The 17302-nt window shown below is 35.8% G+C and overlaps 1 protein-coding gene and 2 long non-coding RNA genes across 3 annotated transcripts; 1 reads left to right on the top strand and 2 right to left on the bottom strand.

Moving 5' to 3' along the window:
• Positions 1-420: 420 nt before the first annotated feature.
• LOC126369068 (28S ribosomal protein S33, mitochondrial) lies at positions 421-1148 on the bottom strand. The gene has a single exon (XM_050013359.1). The coding sequence runs from the start codon at positions 848-850 to the stop codon at positions 500-502; it is 351 nt and encodes a 116-aa protein (XP_049869316.1). The 5' UTR covers positions 851-1148; the 3' UTR covers positions 421-499.
• An 8874-nt stretch (positions 1149-10022) lies between these two features.
• Positions 10023-11665, bottom strand: LOC126369065 (uncharacterized). The gene is made up of 3 exons (XR_007566657.1): positions 11511-11665; positions 10839-10878; positions 10023-10670 (listed from the first exon to the last, which is right to left on the bottom strand). It is a non-coding gene; the product is annotated as an uncharacterized LOC126369065 (long non-coding RNA).
• Positions 11666-11810: 145 nt separating this feature from the next.
• Positions 11811-13501, top strand: LOC126369064 (uncharacterized). The gene is made up of 3 exons (XR_007566656.1): positions 11811-12273; positions 12885-12924; positions 13091-13501. It is a non-coding gene; the product is annotated as an uncharacterized LOC126369064 (long non-coding RNA).
• Positions 13502-17302: the final 3801 nt, after the last annotated feature.

The raw sequence follows: 17302 nt of genomic DNA, 5'->3' as shown, positions 1-17302 counted from the left end.
CCAGAGACAACAAAGCCTGGATAAACTAATAGTGATAGCACACCACTAATGCTCTATAAACTGCATAAATTCGACTTGTGGCTGGCTCTTAGCCTAATATTTTCATTACTTATTGTATCATAAAAACTGAAAAGATTACAGAAAGGCAGGTTTATTGTATCAAGCATTAGCCTCTAACTAGTTGCTTAAAATTACTCTTCTCTTGTGTGTAGTTGGCCCATCTTTATAACAGATATCCTCCTAAGGCCGAGATTTCCAGACACAATAGTTAAACAATGGGATTTGGATTTTAAAAGAACATTTGGTCTTACAACTATATTATAATAAACCTTTTGTTGGAAAGTAAATATTCTGGGAAAAAAATGTGATCACTGATCGATCATAGTAATAATAATAATAAATCATTAAATTAACAGGAAATAAATTTTATAAATACATGTTTATTTAAACTAAAACTATGTTTTATATGAATAATACTATTTCCACTTAAAATATAGATTTATTGCTTGCTGGCGGAGTCTAGGTGCCGGCGCCAGACCTTGTGCTTGCCGCGCAGTTCGCGCAGGCGCCGCATCTCCTCCTTGAAGTCCTGGTGCTCGTCGCGGAACAGCCCATACTCGCGCAGCCGCAGCGTCAGAGCGTGCGTCTCTACGTGCCGCGGGTAGTAGTGAACGATGGTCTCGTCTGAGTGCAGCGGCCGACCGCTGAATATTGACACTACTTTCATGGATTTGGAGTTAGTGGGAATTGCCACCTCGCCGAATATTCTATTTGAGAGACGCTTCATTCTACGCGCGTAATTCGTAGAAGCGTTTATTAACTGCGCATACTTAGCATAATTTGTTGCCATTCTGATGTACTAATTCACAAAGATTTGACAAAAATAATAATTTATCTAACACTCATAACATAACCTAAAATGTTTTTTTTTTTTTTTCCCCGAAGGGTAAGGCAAAGGGAACTATGCCCATACAGCCATGTCTGACGTATTTTTTTTCTTGATGATGATGAAACCTAAGCCTCCACCCTCGGAGTAGACTCCTACTCCGAACCCCAAACGAATTAACTCAAAAGTCCGCATAAACTTTTGAGTTATGAAGCGGCTTCTTGCCACGAAGCGAAAATAGGCAGATACACTTTGTTTATTGAATACTTCAATATAATAACACTCGCGAATGTCTTCCGACCATAGACATATATCCGACTAACTTAGTGCGATCATTAACCACAGAACACCACTTCGTATGAATTATTTAGATTATTTAATGAAGAAAGCAACTGTCCCGTTCCCGCCAAAAAGCCACTTTTTTTTTGCTCTTATAAGGGATACGCTAAGATCATGACACTATACTGCGTAGTAATTTTTCCTTCGCCCATATTTTAAGCGCGTTATCACACGGAGACTGGCTAGTAACTGAATGGAAACTGGAGCTCACACACGAGGAAATTCCAGTTTTATGGGGCCTTCAAATTAAATGAGGGACTTTTCAGGCTACGTTCCTCAAAAACATAATAGATGGCGCTGTACAGATTTTCCTTCGTTTAATCCATTTTAATCTTCTTTTTTTGGGAACGTACCACATGGATAACAGAAATGATATTTAATTTAAACATAATTAATGTTTTCAAAAATTACGGTAATAAGCTGCCATCCATTATCAAGTTTCGTAATTTTAATTAACCAATAATTAAAAGCTATTTAACAAATATTACAAACTTAACAAGTAAATATTATTAATCTTAACATTACAAAAAATTAACTATACTACTAAAACTAAAAAAAAAACAAAATGAAACAAAAGTACACATAAGTAACTATTAAAATTCAATTAAAAATGCTCCCTTTTACCACCTCTCGACCGAATGTGCCCATCACGCTCGCAGCGTTGCCCTGTTAGATGGCGAGGGAAATATGCTGCGCCAAGTAATGCCCGGACCGGGGGTCGCCACCTTGCTCCCTTAGCCGCTTACCCACCTCTCTGATAAAGCGCTTCGCTTGAGAACCCCAAGTCCCTGCCGTTTCGATATGAAACGGCACAAAGTCATACGTCGATTCCAGGTTGGCGTACTTACCGTGCTTGAGTCCGGCCGCTGCCTCGGCTGCTGAGCCACCAGCACGTTTGGTTCCTCTTATATGAGAAGCCGCATACGTGCTAACGCATGTGGCGTCCCACACAAGACATCGCCCTTTTTCCATGGAATCAACGTGAGACCGTCTGGCCGCTCACCGTCAGAACGGGACAAACCTGGCGGCTCGAGAACGCATGGGACACCCGCTGACGCCACGGCTCGTTTTAATATGGCTTATTGCAAAATGGTGACGAAACATTACCCACGCATTTATTGCTTGCCAAGTCATGGTGTCCATTCACCTCGACCATGCTGCCACAAACACATTAATGACGCTCGCATATGTTGCACCCCAGCGTCGCTGCGATCAGAAAAAAAATATATCTGTAAGGGAAATTTGTTCAATGTTTCCAATAAACAGTAAAATACCCAACCTTACCGAAATTTTGGTACACAATGAAATTTACAGCATGCAGGACACTTTACATCTCTAATTCATCGTCATCACCTTGAGCAACACGGACCGCCGCCGTGGAGCAACACCATAGACATATAAGAGTATGGACTGGAAATACCTACAAAAAAAACGTGCCACTTCGTCGCATAAAATGGCGGCCTTTACTAGGGCTGCAAGCTGTTTCAATACTAGGATTACCATACTCGTACCTACTAGGTATAGCATCTTCTTCTTTGCGAGTCGATGGCGATCGATACTAAATTTTTGCTGACCAATAATAGGTATAGCATTATAATAATAAGTATTCATAAGAGAACAGAAAGGGAAGGTAAAGGGTAATTAGGTGGTGTACTGTATTTTTCGTGTATGTTTTGTGTAAAACTTGTTCTTTTTGGTATGTTGTGTGCAATAAAGTATATTTGTACATATTTGTAAAGGGTTTAGTCAAGATTTATCTAAGTAGTTTCCTTAACAACTCTATAACATTGATTACATTCTTTATTGCGCACAATTCGAATCCACCTGGAGTGTATAATGAAACATAAATTATAACGTAAATCTGTTTATTAGCAAGTATTCATTTCACACATTATTTATTATGTAACTACATTATACACTTCTCATCAAAAAAATCGAAACACTTCCGTTTTCATTGTTTCTGTCCGAATTTAACACAAAAAAGAATTCATACGATGAAAAAAAATATATAAATGTATAGCTGGCAGTTCGGCCATTACAGTAATAAGCGAAAATTCTAAATTCAAAATTAGAATTTCATTTGTTTATCTTATAAACGAAATGAATGACTGTTTTGAGACAAATGTGTGTTTAGGGTTGGAGTACATTTAGCGTTTAAAAACTAAAAATTGGCGCCTATCCTTAAACTTTTTGTTTTTTATTTCAATACTGTGACTTTGGGACGTCTGAAAAAAGGTTTTTTTTCTAAAACGTATGGATACTTCGCCCACAGAAGCCGCCCAAGTTGTGGCATTGCTGGATTCTGGCCTTAGTCAGCGTGTTGTGGCTGCAAGACTGCATCTAAGCCTGTCATCTGTTCATAGAGTCTATAAACGTTATCGGGAGACTGGTTTGTTCACGCGCCGTTCAGGATCTGGCAGGAATCGGGTCACTTCTGAGCGAGATGATCGATTTATTGTAACAACTTCTTTAAGAAATCGACGCCTTAACGCTTTTCAACTGCAGCAGCGGCTTCGTGTTGTACGAAGGGTGGCTGTAAGTGACTCTACAATTAGAAGAAGGTTGAAGGATCGTGGACTGGTACCGCATAAGCCAGCGAATGGGCCGAAATTAACTGCAGACCATCGAAGAGCGCGCCTTAACTTTGCACGTGAGCACCTAAATTGGTCATACCTACAGTGGAGCAAAGTTCTCTTTTCTGATGAGTGTAAAATTATGCTGTATGGTAACGACGGAAGGAACAAGGTCTACAGAAGAGACGGAGAACGCTATGCACAATGATGCATTGAAGAAAAGGTCAGCTATGGTGGCGGTTCGTGGACGGTTTGGGGAGGAATCAGCGCCGACGGTAAGACAGAGCTTGCTTTCGTGTCTGGGCCACGTCTGCCTGCACTAAACTGTCATCGGTACGTCGAAGAGTGTCTCGAGCCTCATGTGATGCCCTATGCACATTTTATTGGCAACGGCTTCATATTCATGCACGACAATGCTAGGGCTCACACCGCGGGCGTCGTACGAGATTATCTTAACGAAGTCGATATCTCTATTATGGAATGGCCAGCAAGAAGCCCGGACATGAATCCCATTGAACATCTGTGGGATGAATTAAAGAGACGAATTCGAGCAAGAGATCCTGCCCCAGAAACACTTAGCCAGCTGCAAGATGCAATCCAAGAGGAATGGGACAATATACCACAGCATGTGATCGTGACTCTCATCCGATCGATGAAGAACCGTATGGAAGCAGTAATTAGAGCTCGGGGAGGGAATACAAGTTATTAAATAAACGTTTTTTAGCTTTTTTTTTCATTTACGTGTGTTGTTTTATCCATTTCCTTTATACTCCATACGGAATAAAAATGACTCATTTAACAAAATACGAAACCTATGAAAAATTCATTTAAATTTAGAACATTAACATTAAGATTTGATAAGCTCATATTACTCACTATTAAACGACATTTAACATTTATTCCTAAATGTACACATTTTTCTGATAATCCTGACAAAACGTAAACTTGCAAGGTGTTTCGATTTTTTTGATGAGAAGTGTATTTACAATAAATACAAATCTAAACAGTGTCAATTTGTTTAGAAATTGTCTTTGTGACACCCTGTCACATTGCATATATAATTATTATACGCTTTCGGAGAAAGAAAATGTAAAGTTAAAGCAAACTTTCTTATTTCTTGGGAATACTTCTTTGGCAAAGGTAAACCTTGAAATTTGTTTACCTGCCTTTTCAAAAAGTCTTGCGGTCCTGCCAATTCTCCCATCAATACACTTTGCCCTTTATTATTTGATTTTTATTCTGCAGATCTTCCATAATATTCTTCAAATTGGCTATCTTTTAATTTTTTCATCGCGTCTTCTTGAACAGACTGAAATAAAGTTTAATAATAATGTTAAAACAGTGTATGTACTAAAATATATCTGATTTAAGTGCATTGTGTACCTGGTTGAATTATACTATATCATGTTAAAAATATAAAATTATTTGATAAATACCTTTTCATGTACTGACTTATGAGACAGACGTACGGGCAATGGCAGCACAGACGACGTTGCAGCTGTGGATTAGTTTTCCAATATCACCTGTTTCAGTAAATCCAGTCGACAATTTTGGATTGAAAGATGGCCTGAAATGAAAGATAACATTCATTTATTTATATAAAATTTGTACAACTCATAATTGTTTCGACATATAATAGTTACAGACTAAGTATATTAAGTACATAATAATATGTAGTTGAATGATAGATAGTATAAACATGTTGTGATAACATGATACAAATATGTTATCTATCTAGCCAGTAGTGAGATGATGCAAGCTAGGCTGAAATTTAAATATAAATTTAAACACCAACAGCCTCTCTCTAACCATCGTCTTCTCAAGCTTTTATTTCTTGGAAACCTGTTAACGTAAAAATAATAACTAGTATTCTTAGCCAGTATTATTGGCGCAACACTAATTTGACTATGACGAATAAAGATATTGGAAAACAAAGAAAAATACGGTTTGTAGTATGACAATTACTCAAAATATATAAAGGTTTAATGCAAATTCATGGCTCAGTTGCGTTGTAACATCAAAATCTATAGGATTGTTTGTATTATTCAATGAATACGGGGTACTAACCTATGAAGTGACAAATACGGTTGATTTCTGTCCTTTCTGGCACCACACTGTACAATACAATACACGGACATGTTGAATAACACTTTTTTCAACTTCAACTTCGATTTAGCAAATCAAATCCTCGTAATTTATCCGCAAAAGACAAAATACGATCTCATAAACAGCTACTTGACAGCAGAAGTACCACAAAACACAGCGCATAAAATGGCGAAAAATGGCACGTACCTACAGCTGTTGTGACGTCATCACAAAATGTTGCCATAACTAGAAATAACAAATATATATTTATCTCTTTTACCAAATGAAATTTTGTACTAGTAAAAAAGAGACAAAACGATTATTGACGACATGTTTCATAAACTACTCATATTTGTATAAGATGATGTTTATATAGTAGAACAAGGCGCCTCCATATAATTTCCTATCTCTATGAGCAACACGGACCTCCGCTTGTTTCATTAATCATCATCAAGAAAAAAATACATAAGACATGGCTGTATGGGCTTAGATCCCTTTGCCTTGCCCTTCGGTGATACCAAAAAAAAATGTTTTATATTGTCAAATTTTGACGTGATTACAGCACAGCATTACAGCAGGTGGTGTAAATTTAGTGATGTGATTATACATATTATATTCGGCATAGAGTAAATGCCTATTATTAGGTGCATCGTATCATTAAACAACAGTCGTTTGAGTTAATTATTTATTAGTCAAATTATAAGCAACATTGTACCTGCTGCCATTAAAGTACTTTGATTATATATCGAGTTTGTGTGGCGGCTGCTACTAAGTATTTTCGTCACAAACGGCCTTTACTTTGGTCCTGAATGTCTCACATTACTGCAGAGGTTCCCGACGTGATCGTCAAACCTGTAAGTAGCACAGAATGCAGAATCGGTGCATTAAGTGTGAGTGCGGCAAGATCATGGTATAATGTGGGATGGGTTGTTGCAGGGCAAGATGGTGGGGCCCGGTCGGTGGTCGCCGCGCGCCAAGGCGGCTGTGTTCCTGCTGGGGGTGGCGCTGTATGCGTACCTGCTGCTCGTCGTCAAGATGCTCTACCTGAAAGACCAGCGCCTCGACCGCATCGCTATCATGGTGAGGCCTCTATCATACCCACTCAATAGAAATAACATGTCAAAGTGCCCTCACACCAGGTAACTTAGTAGAAGATCTAGTGCTACCAAATATATTAGTATTGTATGAATGAATGGTATAACATTCTTATCTTATCTTATCTTATTTAGCCTATACGATCCCACTGCTGGGCAAAGGCCACTACAACAACCAACACTAGGGTTACTGGTATAACATTAATATGAAAAAATAATATTCAGGCTGCAGACACAGATAAGATGCTGCACAACCTGCGCGGCATGGAGCAGAGCCTGGCCACGGAGCTGGAGCTGGTGGACAGTTTACATGACTACTAGTTGCAAGCACCACACGTCCATCACACATCTGTGTCTGTGGGTACTCAACTATGGCACAACTTTATGGAGGATACTTAGTGTTTCAATTAAGGTATAGTTTCGATTTTAAATAGTGCCTGTTGTGTTATACTAATGAAGTTCTTTTATCTACTAGCTACCGGACTGTTATTCAAAACCTTCAAAATATTGAATTTTCTTGAAGGAGTTTGAATTGCAGAACTATGGATGAAAATGGAGAGTCTTTAATGAGTTTACTAAAATGGCCACTGTGGGATAATATTTCCAATTGTTTTTTGATTGTTATACTTAAAAGTAATTATATATTAGTATTAGTAAGCAGACCCTGTGAAAAACAGAATAATGCTAAGGAGATGGTACTTAAAAGTAATTATTGTTATGGTGGAACATAGTTCCATTCTTGAAAGCTAAAAACCACCCAAGATAATAAAGAAGTGTTATAGGTAGGTTGGTTTTCAATATTATGATTGTTTGTTCTCAGATTTCCTTATTGTATTAGGTTTAGGTACAACAGATGAACTAAAGAACATTTGTTTTATTATAATACTAGGATTGATTAATTATTGATGTGTGTGAGGCACTGTTGCACTAATGACAGTCATGCTCACCAGAAGCTTGTACCTTGCAAGTATCACCGTTCCACATTGATGACTGGTGCACATGTGAGTGCGACCCAACAACCCTAGGTGTAAGTAAAGTCCTACAATCACAACAGACATCACTCTCACACCTACAACTCACATAATCTCCATGCTCCTTGAGATCTGTGTTTATAGTTACCTGATTTAGGTTTTAAGTAAATAACATGTGCAGCTATTATTTGTTATTTAATTATCATTATTTTTAAATAAACTGTTCGAAAATTCGTTGTTTTCTATGTCATACTAAAACTGGAGACCTAAATACTACCACAGAATGTATATGTATAAAAATAAATGCTGCTTGATATTTGGATCAGATTTACATAGAGTTATGTTGTTATTTATATTGCTTCTATTTTATCTTCATCAGAATAAAAATGGTTAAAATATGTGTTGTGCGTGGGTATAATAACAAGCGGGTCATCATTAAATACCCAACAATATAAGTTATACACTAAAACCCGATTGCGGAAAATCACGCTCTTAAAAGTATGAAACAAGAAAATATTTCTCTGAAATTCTTCAGACTAGTCTTGTTTAGGAGCTAGCCGTGGTCGTATGTCGCGGTAGGTAAGTGAACTCATAGGACTGATTACATTCGACCACATACTTTTAAGAGCCTGATTTTTCCGGGTTTTAGTTTTTGAACTTATGTACCTATTTTGATTTTATTATTTTTGGGTTTTATTTATTAAGATAACCTGTTTCCATTATGTGTTTTATGCAAGATTTGGAGATAAACCCTATCCAGAACATGTCTGAGCAGATGTTATCAATAAACGTAATTATTGAGTAAATATAAGCAAACCCGCAAGAAAGGTACATACCTATTTGAAATGTGCAAATTAAGCACTTTAATTTCATACCCAACACAATACCATTGAAAAAATATACAGGGAAAAAAAGAAAAAATATCCCCCTCAGTATTCGTTACGATGTCACTTACACTTACACCCCGCACGAGTACATACTGTACCCATACAAGTAGGTATGGGTGTTAGTGACACCGTAACGAATACTGAGGGGGATGATTCAGACCACGATTCTGAGTTGATATCAAGTGGAATTTTCCGTCGGAAAATTCATGAAAATTTTTGTTTTTCTTTTTATTATTTTCTGTTCCATACTTTTGCGACGGAAAATTCCACTTCATATCATCTCAGAATCATGGTCTCAATCATTCCTCAAAGTTTTCGTTACGACGTCACTAACACCCTGTATATTTTGGGAATTTCTGAATATTTATATCTATTTTAGTGCTGCTACTCATTGCCTTGTGCTTGTGCCATATTTCCTATCTCTGTGTGCCACAGCCACAGACTAGTAGTGAGTATCTCAGAACAATAACTAAAGCATAGAAGGAAGGCTAAAATAAGAATTCAGAAACTATAAACCGGCTCTCTTCTAGCTTACGACACAAACTATGAGTGAGAAAAGGACAAATGATTCGCTCTTTGCTTCATTTTTTCCGAGGTTGTCACAACATGAAATGTCATTTGGACCCTCAGAACAATAACTAAAGCATAGAAGGAAGGCTAAAATAGCAACAGAACTCTATAATTCTGCTCTACTTTATCTTACGGAACCGGCGTAATGTTAGACAAAGACGCATATACAAAAATTGATTCGTAATTTCGTAGGTTGTCACAAGTTTTTCATTGCCTAGTGTTGGGTTTCACTTTAGTAATATGTCGATAAAATTAAATTTACTTACAATTAATGTCGATAATTTTTTTTTACAAGATTTCTTTTTGTAGGATGCAATTATCTTCTTCTTGATGAAAGGAGACTCTGTCTCTGATAGGTAAGTATCTAACCATTTTTGGATTATATTGTCTGGTTTATATTAGTTTGGAGCTGCAGCTCACATTCAGGAAGGAAAGAAAATAGCCAACTGTTATCGTTTCATCGGTAAGTATTTTGTAATATTCGAATTTATTTATGATGTCATCCGCCGTGCACTGGTGTCGATCGACGTGCCGTGCAAATTGGAACCGCCGCCGCCGGGTCTAAGCCGCACAGACGGTAAGAGGCCCGATGGGGTCAAGCCATAGACATAGAAAAGAGTATGGACTGGAAATACCTACAGAAAAAACGTGCCACTCTGTAAACATAAAATGGCGGTCTTTACTAGGGCTACAAGCTGTTTCAATACTAGGATTACCATACTCGTACCTACTAGATATAGCATTATACTTAAAAAAATACGGCATACAAGTATTCATAAGAGAACAGAAAGGGAAAGTAAAAGGTAGGTAGGTGGTGTACTGTATCTTTCGTGTAAAACTTGTAAGTATTGTATGTTGTGTGCAATAAAGTATATTTGTATTTGTAAAGGAAGGTTTAGTCAAGATTTATCTAAGTCGCTTACACAAATCTATAACATTCATTACATTCTTTATTGGGCGCAGTTCGTATCAACCTGGAGTGTTGGAGTAGGAGTAAATAAGAACAGGAGGTAAAATGAAATATAAATTAGATCGTAAATCTGTTCATTTTCATTAGCAAGTATTTATTTCACACGTTATTAATTATGTACATTATATTTACAATAAATACAAATTTATTAATTTCTAAACAGTGTCAATTTGCTTAGAAACTGTCTTTGTGACACCCTGTCACATTGTTTTTTTTTTTCATTAAGTCGTTTGATCTTGAGGCGGGACTTGTTCAGCTTTTCTTTTAAATTTTTCATCTCGTCTTCTTGAACTGACTGAAATAAAGTTTAATAATAATGTTAAAATAGTATATGTACAAAATAATCTATAAAAATAAAAGTAAAATATATCTGATTTAAGTGCATTGTGCAGCTGGTTGAATTATACACTCTATATATGTATATCATGTTAAAAATATAAAAAAAGAAAATTATTTGATATACCTTTTCATGTAAATCCAGTCGACACTTTTGGATTTAATATCTGAAATCAAAGATAATAATAATTTACTTATATAAAACGTGTACAACTCATAATTGTTTAGACATAAAACAACTACAGACTTAGTATATACTAAGTTTATTAAGTACATAATAATATGTAGTTGAATGATAGATAGTATAAACGTGTTGTGATAACATGATACAAATATCTTATCTATCTATCCAGCAGTGAGATGATGCAGGCTAGGCTGAAATTTAAATTTAAACACCATTTCATCTGTCTGATCTATAATGTTCAATGTAGGAATAGCATCGTCTCGAAGACGCCTCCACTTTGAATTAGGAACACACATAAATGAATCCGCAGTAAAATGTTTCGAGCAAATACGGCTGTACTTATTTGGAATCCAATTTCGTCTATTAATGCGAATTATCCATTCTTTCTCTTTGTTATCGTCTACAGGAAATCTAAAAATTAAAAGTATCGATAATTTTAGTACATCACTATGGACAATCAACATAACCTCAAATCAATTCCGTATTCATCGATGAAACGTATAATATAATGGATATCTCAAATATTTTATGCTACAAATCTATTCAGCAAAACATATTACTTTCCTAAAATTGTTCAGCAGTTCACATTTCACTAGAAAATTACAAAAAACTTACCGATGAAACGACAGAAGTTGTTGGCTATTTTCTTTTCTTCCTGAATGTGAGCTGCAGCCCCATACCACACAAGACATAATGTCACACAGTCGAGACACTCAATTATTTGATATAAATAAAAGTTTCTTTCCATTTATTTGGAAAAATATTGTTAAATTATCACTTAAAACAATCTGAACACAAGACACTCGTAAACACAGTTGACGCGACCGTGTCAAATAGTTCGGTAAATATAAGTAAAATCTTCTTATGTATGTTACTATGTATTTGGCCGAGTTAAAATGAGTCCAATAGGTCCAAATGACATTTCATGTTGTGACAACCTCGGAAAAAATGAAGCAAAGAGCGAATCATTTGTCCTTTTCTCACTCATAGTTTGTGTCGTAAGCTAGAAGAGAGCCGGTTTATAGTTTCTGAATTCTTATTTTAGCCTTCCTTCTATGCTTTAGTTATTGTTCTGAGTTTGGACCTATTGGACTCATTTTAATTCGGCCAAATACATAGTAACATACATAAGAAGATTTTACTTATATTTACCGAACTATTTGACACGGTCGCGTGAACTTTGTTTACGAGTGTCTTGTGTTCAGATTGTTTTAAGTGATAATTTAACAATATTTTTCCAAATAAATGGAAAGAAACTTTTATTTATATCAAATAATTGAGTGTCTCGACTCTGTGACATTATGTCTTGTGTGGTATGGGGCTGCAGCTCACATTCAAGAAGAAAAGAAAATAGCCAACAACTTCTGTCGTTTCATCGGTAAGTTTTTTGTAATTTTCTAGTGAAATGTGAACTGCTGAACAATTTTAGGAAAGTAATATGTTTTGCTGAATAGATTTGTAGCATAAAATATTTGAGATATCCATTATATTATACGTTTCATCGATGAATACGGAATTGATTTGAGGTTATGTTGATTGTCCATAGTGATGTACTAAAATTATCGATACTTTTAATTTTTAGATTTCCTGTAGACGATAACAAAGAGAAAGAATGGATAATTCGCATTAATAGACGAAATTGGATTCCAAATAAGTACAGCCGTATTTGCTCGAAACATTTTACTGCGGATTCATTTATGTGTGTTCCTAATTCAAAGTGGAGGCGTCTTCGAGACGATGCTATTCCTACATTGAACATTATAGATCAGACAGATGAAATGGTGTTTAAATTTATATTTAAATTTCAGCCTAGCCTGCATCATCTCACTGCTGGCTAGATAGATAAGATATTTGTATATATCATTCAACTACATATTATTATGTACTTAATAAACTTAGTATATACTAAGTCTGTAGTTGTTTTATGTCTAAACAATTATGAGTTGTACACGTTTTATATAAGTAAATGATTATTATCTTTGATTTCAGATATTAAATCCAAAAGTGTCGACTGGATTTACATGAAAAGGTATATCAAATAATTGTCTTTTTATATTTTTATCATGATATACATATATAGAGTGTATAATTCAACCAGCTGCACAAAGCACTTAAATCAGATATATTTTACTTTTATTTTTATAGATTATTTTGTACATACACTATTTTAACATTATTATTAAACTTTATTTCAGTCAGTTCAAGAAGACGAGATGAAAAATTTAAAAGAAAAGCTGAACAAGTCACGCCTCAAGATCAAACGACTTAATGAAAAAAAAAATCAATGTGACAGGGTGTCACAAAGACAGTTTCTAAACAAATTGACACTTTAGAAATTAATAAATTTGTATTTATTGTAAATATAATGTACATAATTAATAACGTGTATAATAAATACTTGCTAATGAACAGATTTACGATCTAATTTATATTTCATTTTACCTCCTGTTCTTATTTACTCCTACTCCAACACTCCAGGTTGATACGAACTGCGCCCAATAAAGAATGTAATGAATGTTATAGATTTGTGTAAGCGACTTAGATAAATCTTGACTAAACCTTCCTTTACAAATACAAATATACTTTATTGCACACAACATACAATACTTACAAGTTTACCGGGTACGAGAGGGGGCGGTATTTTAGACTGACTCATTTTTAAAAAAAAAAAAAAAATACAAGTTTTACACGAAAGATACAGTACACCACCTACCTACCTTTTACTTTCCCTTTCTGTTCTCTTATGAATACTTGTATGCCGTATTTTTTTTAAGTATAATGCTATATCTAGTAGGTACGAGTATGGTAATCCTAGTATTGAAACAGCTTGTAGCCCTAGTAAAGACCGCCATTTTATGTTTACAGAGTGGCACGTTTTTTCTGTAGGTATTTCCAGTCCATACTCTTTTCTATGTCTATGGCGTGAGCCCATCGGGCCTCTTACCGTCTGTGCGGCTTAGACCCGGCGGTTCCAATTTGCACGGCACGTCGATCGACACCAGTGCACGGCGGATGACATCATAAATAAATTCGAATATTACAAAATACTTACCGATGAAACGATAACAGTTGGCTATTTTCTTTCCTTCCTGAATGTGAGCTGCAGCTCCAAACTAATATAAACCAGACAATATAATCCAAAAATGGTTAGATACTTACCTATCAGAGACAGAGTCTCCTTTCATCAAGAAGAAGATAATTGCATCCTACAAAAAGAAATCTTGTAAAAAAAAAAATTATCGACATTAATTGTAAGTAAATTTAATTTTATCGACATATTAGTAAAGTGAAACCCAACACTAGGCAATGAAAAACTTGTGACAACCTACGAAATTACGAAACAATTTTTGTATATGCGTCTTTGTCTAACATTACGCCGGTTCCGTAAGATAAAGTAGAGCAGAATTATAGAGTTCTGTTGCTATTTTAGCCTTCCTTCTATGCTTTAGTTCTCAGAACAATAACTAAAGCATAGAAGGAAGGCTAAAATAAGAATTCAGAAACTATAAACCGGCTCTCTTCTAGCTTACGACACAAACTATGAGTGAGAAAAGGACAAATGATTCGCTCTTTGCTTCATTTTTTCCGAGGTTGTCACAACATGAAATGTCATTTGGACCTATTGGACTCATTTTAACTCGGCCAAATACATAGTAACATACATAAGAAGATTTTACTTATATTTACCGAACTATTTGACACGGTCGCGTGAACTTTGTTTACGAGTGTCTTGTGTTCAGATTGTTTTAAGTGATAATTTAACAATATTTTTCCAAATAAATGGAAAGAAACTTTTATTTATATCAAATAATTGAGTGTCTCGACTCTGTGACATTATGTCTTGTGTGGTATGGGGCTGCAGCTCACATTCAGGAAGAAAAGAAAATAGCCAACAACTTCTGTCGTTTCATCGGTAAGTTTTTTGTAATTTTCTAGTGAAATGTGAACTGCTGAACAATTTTAGGAAAGTAATATGTTTTGCTGAATAGATTTGTAGCATAAAATATTTGAGATATCCATTATATTATACGTTTCATCGATGAATACGGAATTGATTTGAGGTTATGTTGATTGTCCATAGTGATGTACTAAAATTATCGATACTTTTAATTTTTAGATTTCCTGTAGACGATAACAAAGAGAAAGAATGGATAATTCGCATTAATAGACGAAATTGGATTCCAAATACATACATACATTGGCCTTATACGTCTGTTTCGGACGATTTATGACGTCATTGCCTCGAAGAAATGCACTTTCTTTGTTTTTATTCCAAATAAGTACAGCCGTATTTGCTCGAAACATTTTACTGCGGATTCATTTATGTGTGTTCCTAATTCGAAGTGGAGACGTCTTCGAGACGATGCTATTCCTACATTGAACATTATAGATCAGACAGATGAAATGGTAATTACGGCCGAGCACCACACACCCGAAGTCTCGACGGCAAAAGGGACAAAATTGTGGGTCCGTGTTAAATTCCCATATTTCGCCAGTTTTTGGGTAGCGGCCCACTCGGCAGCCGGCCCTGCAAGCGCAGATCGCGTCCCACAATAAAGCACGCCCCCTCTCCTAGGGTATGAGCGTGAGCCCATCGGGCCTTTTACCGTCTGTGCGGGTTAGACCCGGCGGTTCCAATTTGCACGGCACGTCGATCAACACCAGTGCACGGCGGATGACATCATAAATAAATTCGAATATTACAAAATACTTACCGATGAAACGATAACAGTTGGCTATTTTATTTCCTTCCTGAATGTGAGCTGCAGCTCCAAACTAATATAAACCAGACAATATAATCCAAAAATGGTTAGATACTTACCTATCAGAGACAGAGTCTCCTTTCATCAAGAAGAAGATAATTGCGTCCTACAAAAATAAATCTTGTAAAAAAAAATATCGACATTAATTGTAAGTAAATTTAATTTTATCGACATATACTAAAGTGAAACCCAACACTAGGCAATGAAAAACTTGTGACAACCTACGAAATTACGAAACAATTTTTGTATATGCGTCTTTGTCTAACATTACGCCGGTTCCGTAAGATAAAGTAGAGCAGAATTATAGAGTTCTGTTGCTATTTTAGCCTTCCTTCTATGCTTTAGTTATTGTTCTGAGCTTTAGTTATTGTTCTGAGCTTTAGTTATTGTTCTGAGGTGAGTATAGTGCAGAGCTGCCAGATGAAAAAAAGGCATGATCGTACGTCAACTACAAAAAAATCGTATTCCAAGGAAATTTTGAAATGAAAAGATAGTACAACTTAAAATATCAAAGTTTTTATGAAAAATGAGAATAACTCGTTAAGAATCAGAAAAATAATGCAATAAAACTGTTTATTAGACTTATACTAATTTTCTGAGGTTAATTTTCTTTTTTTTTATTCGGAAAACTGCGCTATTCGTCATCTATCGCCTGCATCACTTGCATGTCCTCGGGTTTTATTATTCTTGGAACCAGTATCATGAGTGGCAGTAACGTCGGTACTTTTTACTGTAATTACTGGAAACAGCATTGGTAGGTTCAAGACAGTCCAGTTCCGATAGAATGGCGCCATCTAAATCGTATCTTTTTTAATTTCTTCTGCACTTGGGATTAAAAAATGCCTGCAACGTTGAAAAAAATCAAAGCTGCCGGAGTAACACATTTGTTTTATTACGAAATGTTGCCAGGTACTGAAAAATCGTACATTTTCCGTACGATCGTAGTCTTGCGATCGTACATGAGTAGAAATGCCAAAAAATCGTACGAGTACGATTTAAATCGTACATCTGGCAGCCCTGGTATAGTGTGGTAAGTGTGGGCGGTATGGTCCTCTGTGTACACAGACCAAGTAGAGATGCTACGTCTGTGTAGCGCGTGTGTGTTAAAGTTGCCAGTTTTTAAAACAATTTCTACGAACATTTCCGAAGGAGAATGGGCAAGTATGGTTAAAACTTTTGTCATTTACCTGGCAGTTACAGGTGGTTATACATATGTATAATTTTTGAAATGTATTAAATTTAAATATAAGAGTGATGATGATATGGACTAGCGAGTGAATAAAAATAAACATTTTACCCGACTGCCAAAGGAGGAGGGTAATGTTTTTCGAGTATATATGTATGTATGTCTGTTTCTTTGTGGCTCCCCGTAGCCTAAACGGCTTGATGGACTTTGATGTATGAGGTATCGTTAGATTAGTCCGGGAGTGCTGGTCACGTAATTATAAAAAGTAAGATGATCCGTGCTTCCGAAGGCACAGTCAAAAATAGTTACTAGAAGAGGCTGGTACTTACACAATAATTAACAAAATTTTCGTTAAATAAAAACAAATAAAAAATAATTTATAAATGTAGGCGGGAACCAACCAGAGGGTTACTTATAGTCTTGTTGGTTGTTAAGTTTTCACCATTCAGCAGAATGTT

The sequence above is a fragment of the Pectinophora gossypiella genome, chromosome 8 (genome assembly GCF_024362695.1).
Source record: "Pectinophora gossypiella chromosome 8, ilPecGoss1.1, whole genome shotgun sequence".
NCBI classification, from domain to species: domain Eukaryota; kingdom Metazoa; phylum Arthropoda; class Insecta; order Lepidoptera; family Gelechiidae; genus Pectinophora; species Pectinophora gossypiella.
This window is presented reverse-complemented; position numbering and strand designations above follow the sequence as displayed.